The sequence below is a fragment of the Vicia villosa genome, linkage group LG3, assembly GCF_029867415.1.
Source record: "Vicia villosa cultivar HV-30 ecotype Madison, WI linkage group LG3, Vvil1.0, whole genome shotgun sequence".
Classification (NCBI taxonomy): domain Eukaryota; kingdom Viridiplantae; phylum Streptophyta; class Magnoliopsida; order Fabales; family Fabaceae; genus Vicia; species Vicia villosa.
This window is the reverse complement of record NC_081182.1, coordinates 98,386,572-98,411,133: the sequence shown is the minus strand read 5'-3', so window position 1 is coordinate 98,411,133 and position 24,562 is coordinate 98,386,572. Positions and strand designations below refer to the sequence as shown.

Genomic DNA, 24,562 nt, shown 5'->3' with positions numbered 1-24,562 from the left:
CATAGGCCATGTCTGCGCCAACACACTCAATGGCCGTAACTAGCTCATGCCTGGGTCTACAGGAACGATCCCAACAAATAATTCGACGTTTGCTGCTGCTACAAATCCCCCGTCGAATGTGCAAGTGAATCAGATGGCACAATTTGGTACTCAGGGGACACCCCCTCCGAACCAAGGGTTCAGAGACCCGAGACAATGGAGAGAGCCACCGTACGGGATTCCATATTCTTACATGACAGGATTAAGTAGTAGTGTACCTGTATATCCACCACCCAATGTGTCAACTTTTTCCCCATGCCAAAACTCCGATTATGGTATGAATAATATGGGACAAAATGTTCAAGGCCAAAATGTTATACCACCATTAACAACAAATACTTAAGCAGCATTCCGACAACAAATTGACGCTAGTAACCAAGATATGGTAGGTTTATTGGCTAGAGAAATGAGGGCTATCTTTTATCCTTTAATACTAAACATTGATAAGTCCAACCGAGACAACTCTGAAACATGTTGATAAATGTCAGCGCAGATGGGTCGAATGACAGACTTTCTGGGCGCTCCTGAAACTTTGACACGTCGAAGGACGAATCAAATAGTTATTCAGGATGATGAACCCACCATTAACCAAACTCGACCACTAAGGCCACCCCCTAAAACAAGACCCTTAGGGGTAGGATTAGATCAACAGACAGTTCAACAAGACATCCCTGAGGAACAGCCAGAAAGGGTAGTAGTGGTTAACCGAAACCAAAATGCTGACGAGGTGATTCACAGGGTTAGGCAAAATAATCAGTTGGAAACAAATCTAACTGCTATGATAGAGAGGATTATGACACAAAACGGTTTGAACACGAGATTACGAAGGCCAAATTATACGTCTCCTCTATCAGATTATGTTTTGCAAACTGAGTTGCCTAGGGGGCGCAAGGTCCCTAAGTTTACTAAATTTTCAGGAGATACTACTGAATCTACCACAGAACACATAGCCAGATATATGACTGATGCGAGAGATTTGGCGAACAACGAAGATCTGAGGATGAAATATTTTCCCAGTTCTTTGACCAAAAATGCCTTCACATGGTTCACAACACTACCACCAAACTCCATAGACACTTGGTCTCAGTTAGAAAGATTGTTCCATGAATAGTTTTATATGGGTCAAACCAAGATAAGTCTCAAAGAGTTGGCTAACATTAAGAGGAAGTTTACTAAACCTATAGACGATTATCTAAACAGGTTCCGTTTTCTAAAAGCTAGATGTTTTACAGTGGTACCTGAACATGAATTAGTCGAAATGGCCGCTGGAGGTCTAGACTACTCCATCAGGAAGAAATTAGACACCCAATATCTACGAGATATGGCCCAATTGGCTGATAGGGTTCGCCAGGTTGAAAGATTAAAAGCAGAAAAGGCTAGAGCAAATAAGAATTACAAGAAAGAAAGGGTCACTTACGTCGAAGTAGATGAAGGAGAACCAGAAACCTTCGAAGACCAGTATGGTTTCGAAGATTGCGAAGTAGATCTAGCCTAATTGAAGGAAGCAGGCCTCTATACCTGCAAGATGATTACACCATCGAACGGAAAAAATCCTGTCGAAATTGGAAAAATGATAAATTTCCTAAGAAAACATACACGTTCGACGTAACTAAATGCGACGAAATATTTGATTTACTTGTGAAAGATGGCCAAATGGTTTTTCCTCCTAATATTAAGATTCCTCCGTTAGAGCAACGGAATAAGAGAGGATACTGTAAATACCACAATTTTTTGGGCCACAAAACCTCACAATGTTTCCTTTTCAGGGACCTGATCAAGAATGCGATCAAGGAAGAGCGTCTGAAATTTGCAGACAAAGGAAAAAGTCAGATTAAGATAGACGCTAAACACCTCAACATTGCTGATACAAATTACTCTGAGCCTGTCAAAATCAATATGGTAGACATGATCAAGGTTGAAGCAAGAGGGATCATGGCAGAAGGAATAGACGTCCTAGATGGAGAACAGGTTATTGATGGCCTGAAGGAAGATGTTACTCCTGAATTGTCAGTCGAACAAAAGGCTACTGAAGGTCTTGCAGGAGAGACAACTAGGACTACTGAAGTCCTAAGAAAGAAATTTGAGGAAATGTCAATTACCCAGAGCGCTAATTTGGACGTCAACATGGTCAATATGGACCATTCAACCCTAGAAATGGAAGAGGTTGAAAGTTGTTTGAAGAAAGAAGAAGTGCGCTCACACCAGGCCAAACCTGACGAAACACTGAAGGAATACCTTTGGAGGTGTCACAAACAAAGTTCTGAGATGCTGCTATGCCCAAGGTGCAGTATACGGGTAAATCCGAGGGTAGTAGAAAATTATGAAAGTTGGCAACATGCTAAAACACATAGGAACTAGAGGAAAGAAGGTGAATTGTTGGGAGTGTATCCCAAGCCTGGAGAAAGCCTGCTAGGTTTTCTTGTTCGTTGCCACAAAGACGAAACTGAGTGCTTGATATGCCCCAAGTGCGGGGCAGTGTACCATTGAAGGTTGTCTGAAGCCTTCAAAAGAATTCCTTCCAATCATAATTGGGATGCCCGCTGGGGCAATCCATACCTTTACATTTTTGACAAAAGAGGAATCCCAAGAAGTCAGGATAGTCCACATGCAAAAGCAAGAAGAGTTACCTTCAAAGTACCATAAGAGGTCTCAGAGCATAAATGAGTTCAAGCGGGACCAAAGAAAGACAAGTGGAGGAACTTTGATAATGGAGAGAGAATGTCCTGGGCTTATAGAAAGAAGTTTCAAGCCTCACAAAGAGAGGCCGTTAGATTGGGAAACTATAAAGATAAGAACCCTATGTCAAGGTCCCAGTGGAGAAGGCACCAGAGGATGAAGAAGGCAGGAAAGGAGACAATTTCAATTGAAATGGGAGAATCCAGCAATACAGGGACTCTTCCAAACAAAATTCATTCAACCAAGCCTCCTGTGGGAAGAAGACTTTACCCCGCTGGGGGCAAGATGGATTATAATAAAGCTGAAGAAGAACAAAGGAGAAAGGATGATATACCCACAGATGATTTCGACTCTGATGGAGTCTCGTATCTACACATGAATTCTTGCAATGTGGTCTCAGTATTACCCCATGAGTACAACCAGGAAATAGAGGTTGACGAAGATGACAAGGTTGATGCAGCAGAAATGGAAAAACACAAACCTGTGTGTTACTATGTTCTCAACAGTTGCTCCGCCGAAGAGCAAAATGCCCAACTCGAGTGACCACATCAAGGTATGCAAAATCACCTTAAGCCCCTCTGTATTAGGTTCAAAGTTGAATAGGTTGCTGTGAACAAAGTTCCGGTAGACGGAGGAGCAATGGTGAATCTCATGCCTCAGTTCATGTTGAAAAAGTTGGGAATGTTTGATACAGACGTAAAGCCTCATAACATGGTTCTGTCAAACTATGAAGGAAAAATAGGACATACTCTAGGTGTAATCCAAGTAGATTTAACTGTGGGATCAATCACGAGGCCTACTATGTTCGTGGTGGTACCGGCGAAAGCTAACTACAACTTACTCCTTAGAAGAGAATGGATTCATGGTGTTGGAGCGGTACCTTCGACGATGCATCAAAGGGTATCTATTTGGAGAAAAGATGGCATAATGGAAAACATAGAAGCTGATCAGAGTTACTTCATGAATGAAGTAAACTAGGTAGATAAGGCGAATTTTGACACAAATTTGGGAAATATAAGTCCATGTGCTCCGGCTGAGGATGTTGATTCTCCAAATAAGAATGCTTTATACTTTCTTAACCTCCAACCAAACGGTTTCCAATGGAATCGTGAGATCATGGGAGATCCTGAAGAAGAAGAATCAGCAAAGATACGACCCTCGGGCTGGAACGAAGATGTTGATTATGTCTGAATCCTCATTCTTTGAAAAGATTTCGGCCTATATGGCTGAGACCAGAAGAATAGCGGCTCTCGAAGCCGAAATTATTGATATGGCTATTGAGGCCAAAAGCGCAGAATTTATTGATACAGGACAGGAGGCGAACACTGTACTTAAACCTCCTAAGGAACAAGTACACGAAGAAAAAATAGACCAAAGGCTAGATGCTATCTATTACAATGAGCCTTTGGAATTCGAGAAAGATCCAGGATCATCAGGCGTAAAGATGTTAGCACAAGACCCACTATAAGAGATTGATCTCGGAGATGGAACCACAAAGAGAGTTACATACATCAGCGCTAAACTTGATCCAGAGATGAAAAACAGGTTAGTAGAATTATTAAAACAGAATAAAGATTGTTTTGCTTGGAACTATGATGAGATGCCTGGTTTGAAGAGAGATCTGGTCGAATTAAAGAGATTCGCTCCATCAAGCAGACACCAAGGAGATTCGCTCCAGAGATCCTTTCGAAGATTAAAAAGGAGGTCGAAAGACTCCTTCACTGCAATTTCATTTGGACCACCATGTATGTGGAGTGGATTGCAAATATAGTTCCAGTTATTAAGAAAAATGGTTCTTTACGAGTGTGCATAGATTTTTGTGATCTAAATGCAGTAACCCCTAAAGATGAATACCCAATGCCCGTGGCAGAAGTGCTAGTTGACTCAGCTGCAGGATATGAGTATCTTAGCATGCTTGATGGTTATTCCGGGTATAACCAAATTTTCATTGCAGAAGAGGATGTTTCCAAAACAGCCTTTCGTTGCCCTGGAGCAATAAGCACTTACGAATGGATTGTTATGCCTTTTGGTCTGAAAAACGTTGGGGCAACATACCAACGGGCAATGAATTCTATTTTTCATGATTATATCGAAACCTTCATGCAGGTTTATATAGATGACATAGTCATTAAGTCTATATCAGATGAAGATCATCTAATCCATCTGAGCCAATCATTCGAAAGAATGAGAAAGCATGGCTTGAAGAAGAACTCTCTTAAATGTGCATTTTGTGTGCAGGCTGGAGATTTTCTAGGCTTTGTGGTCCACAAAAAGGGGATAGAGATTAATCAGAATAAAACAAAAGCTATTATGGAGACCAAAGCACCATCAAATAAGAAAGAATTGCAATCTTTATTAGGAAAGATAAATTTCCTGAGGAGATTCATTTTAAATTTGAGTGGTTGAAACCAAGATTTTTCTCCTCTCTTGCGTCTGAAGCATGGGAATTTCGAGTGGACAAGTGAACATCAAGAGGCATTCGAAAAGATAAAGCAATATCTAACGAATCCACCTATTTTGTCACCACCAAATGGAAAGAAGCCTATGAGACTGTATATATCAGCTTCAGACACCTCTATAGGCAGTATGCTAGCGCAAGAAGATGAAAATGGCATTGAGAGGGCCATATATTACCTAAGTAAGGTATTAAATGATGCAGAGACTAGATACACTTTAATAGAGAAGTTGTGCTTATGTTTGCATTTCTCATGTACTAAACTCAAATATTATATAAAGCCAATAGATTTATATGTCTCCTCTCATTTTGATGTTATTAAGTACATGTTATCTAAGCCAATAATGCACAGTCGAATTGGCAAATGGGCTTTAGCCCTAACTGAGTACTCTTTAGCCTTCATGCCTTTGAAAGCTATGAAGGGGAAAGTAGTCTCAGATTTCATAGTAGATCACGCAGTGGTTGAGACTCCTCAACTCTTAGTTGAGTTGAAGCCTTGGAGATTATTTTTCGACGGTTCCACCCATAAGGAAGGCAGTGGAGTTGGGATTCTACTGATTTCGCCTGATGGAATTCCAACAAAACTTAAGTATAGAATCGAAGGACCTTCATGCTCCAACAATGAGGTAGAATACGAAGCCTTGATAGTAGTACTTGAAGCCTTGTTGGAATTGGGGGCAACCAAGGTTGAAATCAAAGGTGACTCAGAACTAGTAATCAAGCAATTAACGAAGGAGTATAAGTGCATCAAGGAAAACCTGATCATGTATTTTGTTATTGCAAATAGGTTGCTTAAAAAATTCGAATACATAGATATAAAACACGTCCCTAGAATCAAAAATCAAGAGGCTAATGACCTAGCACAAATAGCTTCAGGATACAAGATCTCAAAGGAGAAGCTAGAGGAATTGGTTGAAATAAGAGGGAAAGTAAGGGCAACCAAGCTGTCTCCAAGTGACTTGGAGAGAAATCGATTGGGTTATGCTAATGAAGAAGAATTCGAGGTATTGGCCATTGATGCTCTAACAAACACAGATTGGAGAATTCCAATTATAGAATATCTTAAAGATCCTTCATTAAACACGAATAGGAAAGCCAAGTATAGAGATTTGTCGTACGTTTTGATAGGAAATGAGTTATTCAAGAAAACGCCTGAAGGCATTTTATTAAAATGTTTAGGTGAGAACGAAGCGTACTTGGCATTATCTAATGTTCATAGTGGAACATGTGGGGCACATCAAGCAGGCCATAAAATGAAATGGTTGCTTTTTAGATATGGAATGTATTGGCCTACCATGCTGAAGGATTGTATAGAATTTGCTAAAGGTTGTCAAGAATGTCAAATACATGCAGGAATCCAACATGCTCCTGCAAGCGAACTCCACGCAATTATCAAGCCATGGACATTTAGAGGTTGGGCTCTAGATTTAATTGGTGAGATTCGACCTGCTTCAGCTAAAGGACAGAAGTACATTGTTGTCGAAATTGACTATTTTACTAAGTGGATCGAAGCAGTACCTTTGACAAATGTAGATCAAGAAACGATCATAGAGTTCATTCAAAAAAAAAACTATATAGATTTGGAATCCCAAAAACTATAACAATAGATCAAGGATCAGTATTTACTGGTCGAAAGATGCAGGAATTCTCAAAAGAAATGAGATTCAAATTACTTACATTTACGCCTTACTATGCCCAAGCTAATGGACAAGTCGAAGCAACAAACAAAGTAATCATTGGTTTAATAAATAAGCATGTAGGAACAAAACCAAAGAATTGGCATAAGACCTTAGATCAAATACTCTGGGCTTGCCGCACCTCTCCTAAAGAATCAACGAATAGCACACCTTTCCAGTTAACATATGGGCATGATGCAGCGTTGTCTGTCGAAATTTACTTGCAATCAGTACGGATCCAAAAGCAAGGAGAAATCCCATATAACTTATATTAGGAAATGATGATGAATGAGTTGACAAAGCTAGACGAAGGAAGGCTGCGCGCGTTAGAAGTCTTGAAGAGGCAGAAGGAAAGAGTGGCGAGGGCATACAACAAAAAGGTCAAAGGTAAAACTTTTACTTCAAATGATTTAGTTTGGAAAGTCATATTACCTATGGATAAAAAGAATAAAGCCTTAGGGAAATGGTCTCCACATTAGGAAGGACCTTTTCGAATTTTGAAAGCATTTTCAAATAATGCATATGAGATAGAAGAACTAGCAGAGGATCGAAGGATCCTAAAAGTAAATGGGAAATATTTAAAGAGATATAAGCCATTTATGCATGAGGTAAAGATTGCAATAACGTAGATATCAGAAATCAACATTGCAAGCTAAGATGGCGAATACATATTTCATTCCAAAATATTGATTTTGCCAAAATAGGCTACATACTACAGAGAAATACAAAAAAAAGTGATGCATAACACCTAAAATGCATCAACATTAACAAAATAACCCTAAAACACAATTTTAGCCACGTCGAGAACGCAACCTCTCCAAATTTATCTTTTCCCCATATTCTGTGGCAAGGAAGCTGGATAATCCTGCTTCACGCATCTTCTTGATCACACCCTTCTTTATAAAGATGTGAGTCAGAATTCTTCCATAAGGAATGAAAAGGACCTCACCATAGCGTGAGTCCATTATTTTTTCCTTGAGATAGTTGAAGATGGCAAGAGGTATATTGATCTTATCCATGTGGAGAAGAGGATAGAGGAACCTAAGATCTTCAAGCATTATTCTATCTTGGTCCTCCATCCTAGGACAAAAGTTAAAAACAAGGACTTAGTGCCAAATCTTGCCTATAAAGGCAGTAAAAGCCTTATTAGGATTAGTAAGCACCATCATCAGAACGTCAGAGATAAGCTTGCTATCATATTCAGCAATGTGAACTCCAGTGGCTTCACACATTATCAACCGGGAAATGTTGTTGGTAGTGATAGCGATGGGGAAGCCAAATATATTGGAATGGATAGTTTCTTTGCCCCCACGGTCCCTATGGACGGTGGCATTTCTTCAGAAATTGGCCAGAACATATGGGTAAATAGGACCATCCAAAATGGTCAAGTAATACTCTAGGTCCTGCTTTGCGAACATAAGAGTAAGGTTAATCTTGTGTTCATTAAAATAAAAGGGATAAAAAATTCTTTCTTTGATAATGAGAGGAATGTTTTCTCTGCTAAGGGAAGACCAAGAGGTTTTTATAGAAGTCACCCACGTTAAGGTGATCACGCAAACGCAGTATTAGTGGGCCACGTGTTAGATCCCTAGAGGGAAGTTGTATAGTCCGCCGCGTTTATGCCTTGGAAGTTGAAACTAAATCATCACACGTTCAGCGCACTTTAGAACTGAATGGACGTTTGGGAAACTGCGTCATGATTGATTGACGGTTATTTGCTTGGGGCACCCAAAAGTCCAATCGAAGCTTAATGACCATAGGGAACCTAATGGTATGAATAGTTATAATATAGAGGCAATTATTACAGCTAAAATAATAATTAGATTGAAATATTCAAAGTTGCCAAAATTACAAGTTTTGTCTTAAGAAAAGATTACAAGTAGAAATACTAATAATAAAAGCTGAAGAGACTAAAAAGGAACTGAGGCCTTCATGCGTTGATATTTGATCTTCGCCAAATCTATTTTGTATTGAGCAGCCTCTTGGATTTCTATCAGTCGAGCAACTTGTGCGTTCATGGCAGTAACTTTTTCAATATGTTTGACACTTTGTTTTTCCAACTTGTCTGCTTCTGTGGTATCCAAGCCTTGAATGGCAGCCTGTTCTGTCTTTACTTGGGAAATTTTCTCCTTCATTTTGTCGATTTAAGACTCCCAAAGTTTAATCGAAGAAGCATATTTGTTGAAGTTGGTTTGTGCTAATTATTGGTTAGCGAACAATTTCTTGGAAGCTTCGTAGGCCACACGCGCTTCGTTGAATTCAGTAGATTTGGCGCATTCGATTGACTTGATCTGCGCAATAGCGTCCACCTCTCTATTTCGTTCTGCTTGGAACTGATTAATCATATTTTGAATATCGATGAGGGTTTCACCTACATCAGTGGGGCAAGCAGTGATATTGATCTTGCCTATCAGTTTCTTGATGCTCGAACCAGCACTCACTTTTGTCCTCAGTTTTTCAAAGAAGTCCACTCTAAAAACACTCTTTTACTTGCTTCAAGAGATCATCATAGGATGTTTCAGATGCGCTAGTGCCAGAAGGAGTCGAAGCCCCATACATACTCTTTTCAGAAGAAGATTCCCTTTGAGCTGTCATCAGTCTCACGTATTCAAGAGGATCTTTATGCTTCAGAGTAGTCAATTCCTCTTCAGAAAGTGGCAAAGTTGATCTCTGAGTTGCAACGGTTCGAGTAGGATTGGTTTGTGTAATGTTGGTAGCAGCATTGTCAATAAGAGAATCCTTATCCACTCTAGGAGCCATTTTTCCTCGATCATTCTTTCATTTTGGGTGGAAGTATGTTCAGTGTCCCTAGTGGATTGATCGTCATCATAATCTCTGGGAAAATTGGCATGAGAAAGAAGATTGTTAGGAGTTTCTTCAGAGTCCTCATCTCCTGAGTTGGCCTCTTGACCGTGTGCCATATTTGTTTCCATGTCTTCGACAGGAGAAGATATCTCTGGTTCTTGTTGGGCGTCAATTCGTTCAAGTAGCAACGCTCCAGTCGAAGATCCTTTGTTCTGGGTAACATTACTTTGGGGTGGAGTTTGATTTCCTTCATGTGAGGGTTCACCTTGATTGATGGCAGTAGGGATCACAGTTGTTTCCTGAACGAAAGAGTGTTAGAATAAAGGAAAGACTTATTCTTTTAGCTAATGAAAAGAAAACAATAAGAAATGAACTACCAGTTGGGTATCAGGTTCGGAAGCGTTGCTTCCAATGTATTATAGAACCAGGTTTCTAGAGGCCTGAGGCTGAGTTTCTTTGGGAGACAGAGGAACGATTTTCAGTCGGACATTAGCAATGTTCATGGCTTGATAAGAGGAGGCTGTTTCCTTGTGCTTTTTTTGTTTCTTCCCTTTTGGTTTAGGAGAAGCAATCTCTTGTTGTTCTTCGACGACGGTATCACCACTGGGTTTCTTCCTTTTGCTTGGCGTCACGGGAGGTTTCCCACTACCCTAAAAAGAAAAGTAAAGGCTTTTAGAGAGAGGAAAGGAATAAAAGAGTATATCACTAAATACCTTTGCTTGTTTCGTTGTCTTGGGAGCAACCTCGTCAGATGGAACTCCTTGACTTGAGGAAGTGGTAATGCCAGAGGCAGTTTTAGCTGCAGGTTTGTCTTTTCGTGATGCCTTTCTTTCGATGGCTGAAAAGAAAGTAGTTGGTAGAAATATGCACTTTATTAAAGATTAGTAGTTTAAAAGGGTATAAGACCTATAAATCCAAACATCCCACACCTTGACCCATTGGTGAGGTAATCCTCACTGCATCCAAGTCGAAGTGGAGAAAGCCTTTGAAACTGTCTAAGGTATGTTTGGTTGCTACTACTCTTTTAGCAGGTTTTTGTCGGTTATTTGTTAGTTCTTTAAAGAGATCCCCACATACAAACCAATTTGGGTAAGGAGGAAAAAATGATAAGGCAAAATCTGCACTTGGTAATCGTGGGAATCGAGGTGGTTCAAACTTGAAAGCTAAGTCATATCTAAACTCAGGTTTTACAGATTTGAGAGTTTTTCTTTTAGAAATTTGTTGTTCGAACTTTTCTTTGAGAATAGGAGCTGCATCACAAACTGTTCGAAGAATATCGATAGGCTTGTAGACAGTTTCAAAGTACTTTTGGAATGCTTGGATTTCTTTGCAATGTGTGAGTTTACCTTTGTAAGACTGATCCTGTAAAGACGAAAAAGCTTTTGTCAGATTGACATTGATTTCCTGAGTGGTGTACATATTCAGAGAATAGAAGTCCGTCCACCATTGGTCGAACCCTATTGTAGAATAGAATGCTGGTTGGTACGCTATTAATTTAAAATCAGCAAAGTTTGCATAGCGTTTCTGGTGTGTTTCAATATCTCGAGCTGTCCAAGTGTTATATGTACTATCCCAAAAGTACAAGCTAGACAACAACAAGGTGTTAGAACAAGATTTGTTCTGATCAATATTCTATGTTTTGATGATAACATTATATATGAATTTTGTATAAGACATTGTGGTACTCTAATCCTTTGCGTTTTCCATTTCAGGAAATATATAAAGAGTATGCACAAATCAGCGCTCAGAAGCACTGACTCAGAAGGTTCTGGATGGCTACATCAGAACATACTCTGGCAAGACATCAGAAGATGGTCAGAAAAAATTAACTTTGCCTTTTTCAGGTTACTGCTGCAGTCAAATAAATAACTTCAAAAGCTTTGGATCTAAGTCGATACCTTGGACGATTCCTTAATGATCTACCTTCGGATCTAAGTCGATACCTTGGACGGTTCCTTAATGATCTACCTTCGGATCTAAGTCGATACCTTGGACGGTTCCTTAATGATCTACCTTCGGATCTAAGTCGATACGTTGGACGGTTCCTTAATGATATACCTTCGGATCTAAGTCGATACCTTGGACGGTTCCTTAATGATCTACCTTTGGATTTAAGTCGATACCTCGGGCGGTTCCTTAAACAATCTACCCTCAGATTTAAGTCGATACCTCGGACGGTTCCTTAAACATTCTACCTCCAGATTTAAGTCGATGCCTCAGACGGTTCCTTAAACAATCAACCTTTCAAAATCTAAAGCGGAAACCTCGGACGGTTCCGTAACGATCAACATTCAAAATCTAAAGCGGAAACCTCGGACGGTTCCGTAACGATCAATTTTCAAAATCTAAAAGCGGTAACCTCGGACGGTTCCGTAACGGTCAACACTCAAAGATCTAATTCAGCTACTACAAACGGTGCTGACACGATCAATATTCCAAGATCTAATTCTATCATCACGAATGATATAGACACGATTATCACTCCAAGATCTAATACGGCTACCACGAACGGTGCTGACACAATCAAAGAAAGAGGCAGACCTAATCATGACACTCAATTCAGAAAAGACCACGACAACTGAGTCACGACAACAAAGTCACGACAACTGAGTCACGATGATAGAATCACGACAACTGAGTCACGATAATAAAATTACAACAACAGAGTCACGATAAAGGAATCACGACAATTGAGTCACGATAGTGGAATCACGAAAACTGAGTCACGATGATAGAATCACGACAATTGAGTCACGATAATGGAATCACGACAATTGAGTCACGATAATGGAATCACGACAATAGAGTCACGATAATGGAATCACGACAACTGAGTCACGACAACGGAATCGCAACAAACTGAGTCACGATAATGGAATCACGACAATGGAGTAACGACAATTGAGTAACATATCTAATCCCGATATTCAGTTTAGAAACAACCATGACGATGAAGTCACGGCAATCGAGTCACGACAATACGACGATGGAGTCATGACAATAGAGTCACTACAATTAATTCACTTCACATTCCCAACATCCAGATGGCATCTGTAAGCCCATCTCCAACAAACACTTCTCAATACTTCAAGCTCGGATATAGTCTAAACGTACGGCTTATTCTGACTTTCGTATTTATCCAGATCAGGTGGCATCTTCAAGCCCGTCTCCGGTAAAAGTCCCTGCTTCAGCTAGGGCAAATTCCTGGGTATTCTAGTGTTCAATCCTCTTCCACCTTCAGATTCTGACTGACATACCAACCACTTTACATCTTCAGGTTTAAAAAAATTGAACAGGGGCAGCTGTCATACCCCAAAATTTGCCCGTCATATTTTAAAAAATCTGGCTCAAGCACTGGGAAATAAGTTCGACTACCTCTCTCCTAAGCAACAAACCTACAATTAGGGTTTTTATTCTCTCAAAGTAAAAATCAACTTCTGATACCTCAAGTGGACTTCATGGTCTCTCATATGCCTCAAAGAATCCCTATGCCAAGTTTCAAGCCCTGATTCAAAAGATTGCTCACTCAACGGCCCAAACGATCGATAATCGACTAGTTGACCTAAAAGTCAAACTATGGTCAAACCACAGTCAAAACTTCTGATTTTTGTCAACAATCTCATTTTGAAGTATCATTCACCATCTGAGCAAGGATTGATCATGGTTTATCAAGAAAAGATCAAAAATCAACAAAGTCAAAAGTTTCTAAATTAGGGTTCTCATAGGAGAAAGTCAACTGAACTTTGACCAGCCATAACTTTCACATGGAACATAAAAAATTTCCCATCTAAAGCTCATTTTTAAGGAAATTTAATTCCCTACAAAATTGTCTCTCACATGCCAAGTCTAAAAATGTTTCGTTTGAGAGATATGACTCAAAACATTATAGGTCCTTTAGAGAATCAACCAAAAGTCATCTTTTTCAAAAGAACATACAAGGAGCATGGAAAACTATTTTGACATGAGACCAAAGACATTGGTTAGAGGACTCTTCAAAGTTTCTAAAAAGTCCAAGAACTTGAAAAAATATGGGAAAATGAAGAAATGGCAAGGTGCACAAGTTCGTCTATTTTCAAGAGGTGTACAAAGAGAAATAAGGTCCAAAATGATTTTTCTTCTAAATGGGCTTGATTTCTTTTGGTCCTAACATCATTTTGAGTCCATCCACGACCATACAATATACCTTTTATATTTTTATTTGTTTTATTTATTATTTTATAGATTTTATTCATTAAAATCATAATTTAATTAAGTAAAATTATAAATATAATGAGGTAAATTATATGGTTCCACTTTTAATCATCCAAGGGCCCAATTAACACCATAAGGGAGTCAAAAAACGTGAGAGTTTATTATGAGGAAAAACTTTCAAATTTAGAAAGATTTTGTATAAAATCTTTTCCAATTTTTATATCACTTGGTAACCTAAAAGCCCAAAATATCAAAACTTGGGCAAGAAATAATTAGCGTGGCAGCCCTGGTCAATCAATTCCAGCCGTCGTATCCTCTTTCTCAGGTGCCCAGGAGGCTTTTCCAATCGGTTTGGAGTTCAGTAGCACGACCAAACACCACCACCAAGGTTACACCGAATTGGTAAGGTTGAAGAATCTCAAATTCTTCATTCACTCAATATAAATTAACACTAATCATCTATACTTGTTTATAACAATGTTTAGGACTGTTTTGATACTTCACTCGTGAGTTTTGGTACAGGATTCGCAAATCACCATTGTTAAGCAAGGTTGAGTTCCTACGTCGGGTCCACGTTTTCGTTGGTTTTTAGTCCAAACGAATGCCATATTCGTGATCAGGAAGTAGTTTTAAGGTGATCTGGGCTTTACTTGATTTTTGTTAACACATAATTTTTGAGTTTGAAGTTGCAGAAAAAGCGAAGGTTATTCCGCAGGTGAAAACGAAGGAAAACTCGTGACTAATTCCGCAGGTAAATCAAGGAAGGAGATGAATAGGATCCTGGACTTATTGACCGTTGCGTGGCAACGATCCATTCGCCAGTCAAATGGAGCTCTCTCTCTCCGCGCCTGTGTTTCATTGTGATTGGCCGGTCAACACACTCAGGGCCCCACGTTGGCACATGGTCTGAATTCCCCAATCAACATTCTCTTGTGTATTTTATATATTTGATGTACTAATTAAGAGCTTGAGAACGCAGCACTGTTGGCCAAAGGACTCATTGATTGATCCCCAGGACATGAGTTCGAGTCCTGGTCTACACGGTTATTCTTGTATGCGTTTTCATGTTCACAGATCCAATACACCTACCACTTGCGACTACATGATGCACCCTCAAACGCCAACCACTGGATTGCCAGAACTCCAGATCCAAAGATCCCTATGATGCAAGACCACCATGGACTCTACCCGGATGCATGCACCGGATTGAAGCCTTCCAGGTTTGTTTTTCTTGTTTTGTTCTTTATTTCTTTTTTTGTTTTGTTTTAATTAGTTAACTTAATCTTTTAGTATTAGGCCTAATTAATTAACCAATTAAGAATAACATTTAATTAGTATTTTTTTTAGTAATTAGATTAACTTAATGTCAATTTCCCTTTAATTAATTAATTTAATAATTTATGATCAATTTTAATTAGGTAATTAGGTTAAATTAAATAATTAGGGCAATTAATTAATAATTAGAATAATTAGGGGAATAATTTAATTTTAGACTAATTAATTTAGATAATTTAATTTTAATTTTTTAGGTTTTTATATTTAACCCTTTTAATCAAAACCATGCGACTATTAGTAATGTAAGGGTTGTCTATCAAACCACCATCAAACTGTAGGTTTAGGTTTTATCCTTAAATTTTTTAGCCATAAGGCTTTTGACCCTATCTTTTTTGAACTCATAATTTTCTCGCGATCTTCTCTTCCCACCTCATACTCAATGATTGGCGCGTGCTTTTTTTTGCTTAATTTAATATTTGCTATTTAGGTTCTGTTTATTTAATTTCCGTCATTATTTAAATTGTGCCTTTATTTAATTACGTTATTAATTTAATTATTTAATTTACTTTCCGTCATTTAAAATTCTAGAAGGTGTATAGGTTGCAATTTTTGTGATGTAATAGTAATTAGGATTCTATTTTCTCGCACTTTACTTTTTGCATCCCCCAATTTTTGGTTATGTACCCCCCAATCCCGAAGCTCTGTAATAGCGTAGGATTTAATTTCCGCAATTTATTTTCTGTCAATATTAACTGCGTGGTTAGTAATTTAGGGAGTGATAACTGATTAATTGGACTTAATTCACCTAATACAAGATAAATATATGAATCTAATCCACGTGATTGCTGCACACACTCACCTCTAAGGTAACACCCTCTTGGTTGCCTTCTCGATCAAAAATAGTCAAGTCCCTTCGAGCGTAGGGACTCCTTAGCCTGTTGCCTTCGATAAAATCATCATAGTCCCTTGACATAAAGATCATAGTCCCTTAGAATTGCCTACGATAAATATGATCTCGTCCCTCGATGTTGCCTCGATAAATGATGATCGTCTCTTCGAATGCTAAGGAGTCTTTACATGTTGCCTAAAAAGAATATTATATCCTTCCCTTAGACTACCTGCCCTCTTTATGGTAGGGGCAGTCTTGTGGCGAATGATAACTCTCGATGACCCTTCGATGACCCGTACATCCAATTGAAAGACTTCCTGCCCTCTCATGGTATGGATAGACCCTTTCAAACGAAAGACTTAAAGAACAAGAAAGATGAATTTAGGGTAGGTAGTTCTTAATTGTCTGCTCACAATCAATTCAAAAATCAAATACTTTTCACACCTCCTATTTCAAAACAATTTCAAAACAAGGCTACGCTTATTTACAAGCTAAAGTCCTTAACGAAATCTTTTTACTATTCACACACGACACTTCAAACTTTTCAAAACAAACAAGTGAGCTAAGCAATTAAGAGCCCATGGATAACCATGGATGCAAAGGGTGCCTTACACCTTCCCTTTGTATAACCTACCCCCCGAACTCAAAATCTTTCAAAGGTCTTTCCTGTTCTTTTTGCCTTTCCAATTGGATAAAATAAAAGTCGGTGGCGACTCTTGCTATCCGCACATTTCGATAAAGTCAGTTCACCGTATTACAGAACTGGCGACTCTGCTGGGGATGCTTTCGAATAAAAGAGGGGTTACCTTAGAGTTTAGGATTCACTTTAATTGTTTGATTTGTCTGCTTTATATTTCAAAGGCTGTTTTGGGTATTTACTTGTGTGAAAGATCCTAACCCGGATCTGAGAACCTTAGGTAAATGGCATGAGACCAAGGAGACTGCACAGCGTATACTGATGTGGTTGATATGGTGGCCATCGTTAGTGTGACACATTGGTTTGTCGTGGTGTTCCTTGGGATCCGACCTGAGGAAATGCTTGGCTGCCGCGTGGTGTCATTAAGCACTAATTTGCCCGTAGAACCTTAGTCGAACTTGGCTCTGGCCTATTAGAAAGTAGCGAGATAGTTGGCTTTGGTTCCGACTGAAGTTGGTTGATACTCGATGCTACACTCATATGGACTCGACTTTCAGGACCTTCTCGGTTGGTGATTCGATTGCCGAACTGAGATAAGCGCCTTCGAGAAAGGTCAATGATATGAGCTCCCTAGAACCCGATCTTTATGTAGGACAGGTTGAACCAACTTAACTTCAGTGGGGAGGGTACTTACCTACTAACTTCACGCAAGCCTTTAAACCTAAGGACACTTGTGTGACTTGTCTGTGCTTGCTACTAACCCTTTGGTTTTCTTGCAGGTTTTTCTTGTGGGACTCACTCGTCCTTACTATCTTACGCTTTGCCTGATGCATTGCATAACATCATGACATCATAAGCATAACATGATTTAACTAACCCTTTCAAGGATCTTAGGAATTTAGGGCGCACAATTCCAGGTGCTCTTATCAAGGACTGAATTCCTATCAATGGGCAAGAGGATTTATTTTCCTCTGGCCACATACCTTCCAATTCAGAGACTCAACACCTATCAAGGGGCAAGAGGATTTATTTTCCTCTAGCCATGTACCTTCAAATTCAAAATTATCCCCGAATCAGAGGCTATGACCCACTGGATATGGTGAGCTTGATTCTCAAAGAAGGACATTCATAGACAAAGATCAAGATTCTTCAGACGAAGCGGTGACTAGTCATTTCTTAATGTCGCAAACTAAACTTCCTAACGATCCTTGAAAACATTGCATCTACATTCATAAACATTGCATAACAGGTTTCCGCAATAGGCTTCCCATCCTGCCTCGCTGTTTATTTCAGCATTATTGATCTTGAACAATCTGTCAAAAATCTCCAAGCTCAGAATGCTGAATTCCAAGCTTTGATCCTTAACTTGGCCAAGGGGCAAGAAGAATTGAAGGCACTTCTGATCGAGAAGGAGAAGAATCAACTTAAGCATCAAGGTGGTCAAGATAATCAGAGATCCAAGCCTAAGAGGTCCTTTACTCCATTACATATACCGTTGTCTCAAGTTCTCCAACAACTGCTCAATCAGAACTTGATAACTCTATTGCCTCCATATTCATTTCTTACCAATCCCATTCCTAGGTACAAGTACCACGCGAGATGTGCCTATCATTCGAATAGTCCTGGTCACGATACAGAGGATTGTGGACCGTTGAAGCATAAGATCCAAGATTTAATCGACGACAAGATCATTGACTTCAACTCACCTAAGGAACCTCATATGGCTAATGCTGTGTACAATCGGAAAGGTCGCAATGAATATAACCAATCTGTGGGGACAATTCTGGTCTCTACATCAGTTCCACAACAAGGACGCAAGCCAGATGCACCTAGGCGTCAGTTCACAAAGATCAACATGTCACTGGCTCAAGCATTACAACATCTATTGAAGATCAAACTAATTACTCTGAGGGACCCTCCTAAGAATCCCAACACCTCCACTCCTGGATATAAACCCAATGCGAGGTGCGCGTACCAGTCCAACAGTCCTGGACATTACACAAACAATTGCTGGATATTGAAGAATAAGATTCAAGATCTGATCAATGACGGAGAAATCAAATTCAACTCTCCTAAAACTTCTGTGGTGATCACCGCTCCTATGCCTAGTCATGACAAGACTGATTGACGTCTAGACGGACGAACTTTTGGATCATTAGATCTACTTTCATTTGCAAGTTTACTTTCTGTTTGTTTAAACATTCGACTCATGATAGACATTATATGTTTTAATAATCATCATCAGTGCATTGCATTTGTTTATCTTGAATAAATTATTTCGCTATCACATTTTAAATCATGTCTTTATCTTGCATATGTTTTATGATACTCCTGCTAAGTTGTATGCCTTTTGAGGGAGGATGACGAAAATGATACCGCAACCTCATACAATATGCTTTTGAGCGAACTATGCTGACGATGTACAGGCATTGTTTCAATTCCTAAACAGTGGAGATATAAGGATGATAATCCCTCGTCAACCCCTTTGAGCCTAAGAAGTATAAGTTTCTTTCTTGTACTAATTAAAACCCTTGATCATCATAACCCGGGGCAGGGTAGTTCTCAGTTAATTTGGCTGTGCATTCTATTTTAAGAGAATCATTCAGTACACCTTTCAACAAAGGTTTCAATCACAAGCGTTCATCTGCACACATCAAAGAAGTGTTGGAGATGTCAATCAAAAGCCAATGATGGTTCATTGATCATTAAGCAAGGCAGTCAATATCTTTCAAAAAAAAATGAAAAAACATATATACAAAGAAAAGCCTGCTAAGTCAAAAATAAAAAAGATGACTTAGGCAAAAAACAAGGCATCCCGCTGACTGTAAGCTCAAGATAGACAGTTCAGGCAAAAGTTAGGGATATCAAAAAGATGAAAGAAGAGAAGTCAATAAATTCCTGAACAACACAATGTTGTGACTACCAAAAGGAAGAAGTGACTGCCATCTCAAAAGCTCTCTTTGCTTGTGAACCATCATCAGTATCAAAGGTGCAAATCCAAAAGTCTCTTGGAATCTGAATGCATAAGTTGAAATAACTGAGCTTAGGACTGAAGATCATCACGAAGAGGGGTGGGTACAAATAAACTTTGAGCCCTTATCCTTTGTTTCTTAAACCGTAAACTAAGCCACGTTACAACCCTTGAAAGTCCTAACTGAAGCATGGTTAGTTCGAAAGCATACTGTCACCAAAAAGGTATCCCGACTCCTTAAGGTTTACTAAAATGCTAAGTCGATATTTCGCTTCTACAAAAATAGCATGTTTTTACAAATATCATGATTTTACATCTCTTGCTTTAATGTTTTTTCAAAAAAATTAACTCAAGACAAACGTATGCATTGCATCTCATGAATTCATTATTAAACATATTCTGCTACATAATTTCAAATGTTAGCATCAGAAAGAACTTGCGCAGGGTACAACTAATGACTGGAAGTTATCCCGACAGACAAGATTACTCCGAGAAGCACTGTCTCCTACGTATACAAGGGGCATGGCACGCTTTGCCCAAATCAATCTGGGGCAATCAAGTCAAGATTCGAAGAATCTCTCAAGGGCGCCAAAACAATCAGGGGCATGCATCCAAATAGATCTGAAGCTACTTCCCAACCAACATGGGATATTTTCTTTGGCCTATGATTACTAGGGGCATGTCGCCCATAGTGCACGTCTCATAAAGTCCTCGCGAGGCGAATCTCTTCAAATTCCCTAATAACTGGGGCAAAGCTATACAAGGTATGTTCAACGCTTCGATCAATACTCATCGTTGTGTTCCAATCAATACAAATCCAGGAACGACACTTACTACGAACATTGGGGGCAATGTCCAAGGCAGCCATTCCTCCTCACAAAGTCGACTTCACAGGATCATATCCCCACAGAGCAATCCTCAAAGAAGATATCTTCAAACGTACTCGTCCAACAAAAGACGCAGCTCCTCAACAAAGTTCACATCTTTGACACCGTCGGTTCCCCGACCTTCTTCTCTTCTCTAAACATGGTTTATTAATATCTCTAAATCCCAGTCAGGGTACATCAAGATACTGATCGTCCCCAAGCAGAAATCATAAATCCCCAGCTGAGCATCTTCAAGATAAGATCAAACATCAAAATTACAATGACATGGAAATCCACCTTCTCAATCAAGATGTGTCAAATAGCATAAATCATAGTCATATGTCTGTCATACCCCAATTTTTGACCCTAAGATCATACATCAATTGCATTCAATCATCAATCAAAAGCACCATTGTGAGGCTTTGCCTTTGATACTGTGATTATCTCTGAGGGGAATCATCAAGCACTTTTAGATTTTTATTTGTTTAGTGCTAACCAAAAATCAAAAAAATATGTGTTTTGTCTCTTTTGTTTATATTTTACAGGTGAAAGATCGGGCAAAAGTCAAAACAGTGCAAGAAAACAATTTTTGAAAATTTGAAGGTGGAAATCGATTTACCCCTGTGGGAAATCGATTTCCTGTGTGCAAAATTCAAAAAAATATAAGGAGGGAAGCTTGACATCATTTTGGCACCTTTTTATTTGATCATTTTACCAATTTTCCACCTCATCAAAATTAACTCCTTCATTAAACCCACTTAAACATCATTTTACCATTTAAATCCCACTTTAATTACCAATTAACCACAAATTAATTACCAAACACAAAAAGACCAATTTGCCACTACTCTTGCTCCAATTCTATAAATAGAGACCTCTACTCTCTCATTTCTCAAGCTTTGAGAGCCAAAAAACCCCTTGCAATTTCTCTCCTCATCCCTACCAAATTCACCAAAGCTTTTATTCTTTCATAAAGTTTGTGAGTCACACCTTGAACCTCGCAAACTTTGAGCTAAAACCACCATCCATTTCACTTTTGTTCTTCAATTGTTGAGAGATCAAGATTTGTGTTGGTGATTGTTGAAGTGGATCTAAGTTTTGTTCAAGAATTGGTAATTTTCATCATCCTTTTCCATCTACCATAATGTGATTCTTTGTTGCTTGTGTTCAATGCATCTTTGATGCTATATTGGTCCTATTTGATGGTGATTTGGTGGAAAATTCGTGCTACAATGGATATGTGATCATAAGGTGTTTGTAAGTTTGCCTAAATCAAGTTTCAAAGTTCATAATGCTGTTTTTTTGAAAACTGTGCGCAGGAAATCGATTTCCTACAGAGGGAAATCGATTTCCACTCTGTTTTTTGCGCCAGATCTGAATTTTGCAGGCAGGAAATCGATTTCCTACAGAGGTAAATCGATTTCCAGTGAGGCAGAATGCTTGTTTTTGCTATTTTTGACTTGTTTTTGGCTCTAACTCTTCTTCTACTCCATTCTTTTGATATTTTCTTTGAATCACAAACTAGAGGCCTAATTTCTCTCTAATTTCAATGGACTTAGGGCGTCGATAGGATGAGAATCCAAATCCGCAAAATTATGTGATTGAAATTATGGATGAAAGGAGCTTTTAATGTGGTTCCATCTTTGCTTCTCTTTATTTTGATCGATGAAAGTCTTAATACTTTGAGAATTCTTATGGATTCTTAGTAAAGACTAGATCACTCACCATTTTCTTTTCGTGCGGTATTGCTTTCGGAGAATGATCTACATATCATTCCTCTCGCATGCATTAGCACATAAAGTTTTGAACGGCCTCGTTGTAGGGTGATTTCTACATAAATCACTTGGCGATCTGCTTAACATAGCGCAATATTTCGTGTCCCGAATAAAAAAGGATCAAACATGGAAGAGAATTGTATGCGGTTGATTTAGGACTTATGGAAATTTATCGTGTAGTCGCTATGATTCTATCAAGCTTCTGATAAGTTCCCATTGAATCTAAATCCGAGAACATCCTTCACTCACCATCGATCTTCATTACTAACTTTGATAACATACTTGACAAGTTTCAAGATGGTTATCTTTAACATCTAACAATTGACTTTAATTTTCGCACTTTATTATACCGCTCTTTATATTTCTTGCTTTATCGCTTTATTTTATCATTTCATCATATTTACATTCCGCTATTTTCTCTTTGTCCATTTGGACGCTATGTTTATGCTTCCGCTATTTTTCTTTTGTCCACTTGGACCATACTTTACTTTTATGCTAAAACACTAATAATCAACAAAAATCTAAAAAACACCTAAGGCTCTCTTTTGGACTATTGGTTACTATCCCTAACATTTTGGAGATTCGGACTTATGGACTTAGTGCCTCTGGACCCTTATTCTGTTGTTACTCTGTTGTTATTCTGTCTGTCTGGCATTGGATTGTTGTCTGTTTGTGTATGCAAGTATTTCCTTGAAAGTCCTTGATGGTTAATTCCAAGGCATTGAGATAAGGATTTTACCCGAAAACAGCCGTTACTCTGCCCGATTTTCGTCAGAATTTTAATGTGCTTAATGCGAAGTGGTGCTAAGATAATAAATTCATCTGGATCCCCAAGTGATAATGTGATGGTTTAGTATTGATATTCCAAAGGATGGGAAATCTACCTTGACTCATAATGTCAAGTGTTGGCTTCTTACTTTGGTTAGACCGTTCTTTTCCTTAGCTTTTATTTTACGCAATAGGATAGCCTCTTCATCTCCTCCCATTCTTAAATTTTCAAAATCTTCTCCCTTTTCCAAAATATTCTTATGTTTGCAACCTTTTCAAAACTTTTCTTAAAAATATCTTTTGCCCTTAGTGGCTTTTTCTTCAAAGTTTAGACACCGTTAATTGTCGAAACGAGTGGTTATACCCCACGATTTTGAAATTAATTGATATAATGAGATCTTTTCCGCGTGAGAGAGCTAGTGGCATACTCGTTGATTTTATCCGAGTTGGAGCCCTTCTTTCATTTGCGATGCAAAGAACTCATTTGTTCTCATGCTCAAGATCAATGGCTGAGTATTTCTCTCCAACGACGATAAAGTGTTTATTCGTTTTAAAAACGTTTTTCCCTTTAAGCGGAACTACATTAGCTCTAACTTCTCCATTGCACCGAGGAGGTATGTAGGCACAAAGCTTAATGCTTTGCCGAGCTTATTTTAAAAATAAAACAAACCCTTTTTTTAGCACACACGACACAGATTTTCAAAAAGGTTCCTGTGGAGTACCACAGATATGAGGGGTGCTTTAAACCTTCCCCTCATATAATCAACACCCGAACCTGAGTTCTCTTTCTTGTTTTAAAAAACAAAACTTTGGGTTTTTCGTTCTTTTCCCTTTTCCTTTGAAAAAATAAAGCGCGGTGGCGATTTCAAACGAAATATTGATTCGAGTCAATTCCATGGCTTCGATATCAGATTTTCCCCGCTACAGAAAAATGGCGACTTCACTGGGGACTCTGTTTTAAGTGTGTTAAGCCTATTTTTGTTTATCTGTGTGTTTTTATCTGTATATATTGTTGTGTGCTTTGTTTGTTTATCTTCTTTTTTTTCTTTTTGGTGCTCGATGGTTCCTCTGTGATGAGATAAAGTTCTAACCCGGACTTTTGTAAGTAACTTGAGATAGGAGGTGGTAAGACCAATAGTCGCATGTCAGGAGCAATCCTTACCATGAGCGTCATATGGTGGAACCCCAATCAGTGGAGGCCTCATGGAAGGTAGTAGAGGTTGTTACGAATCATCGTGATAACGCTATTACTTTCAATAGTGAGTGTCCGTAGAAGCTGAATGGCCTAGAACCTTTTAACCAATCTAAGCCTTTTTTTAGGATGTAGTGCAGAAACAAGATCAAGTACCAATTTGAGCTTGTTGTCATGCGATACTACGCTCAGACGAGGTCTTTTTAGGCATATTATTGGCGCCCATGAGCAATTGTGCGTGCCGGTGATATCCGATAGAAGATTGAAAACTCTGGGAATCTTTGTAGAACCCGATTGGCAGGTACAAAATTCCCTAGAACACACCTTGTGGGATGGGTAGACCCATG

General features: G+C 38.9%; 1 protein-coding gene across 1 annotated transcript; it reads left to right on the top strand.

Annotated features, from left to right (window-relative positions):
- Positions 1–532: 532 nt before the first annotated feature.
- Positions 533–1,150, top strand: LOC131658632 (uncharacterized). Its single transcript, XM_058927905.1, has one exon. It carries the CDS (start codon positions 533–535, stop codon positions 1,148–1,150), a length of 618 nt encoding a protein of 205 aa, XP_058783888.1.
- Positions 1,151–24,562: the final 23,412 nt, after the last annotated feature.

Coding starts and splice junctions, on each gene's coding strand:
- LOC131658632 (XM_058927905.1), top strand. CDS start 533: ATGGGTCGAATGACAGACTTTCTGGGCGCTCCTGAAACTTTGACACGT.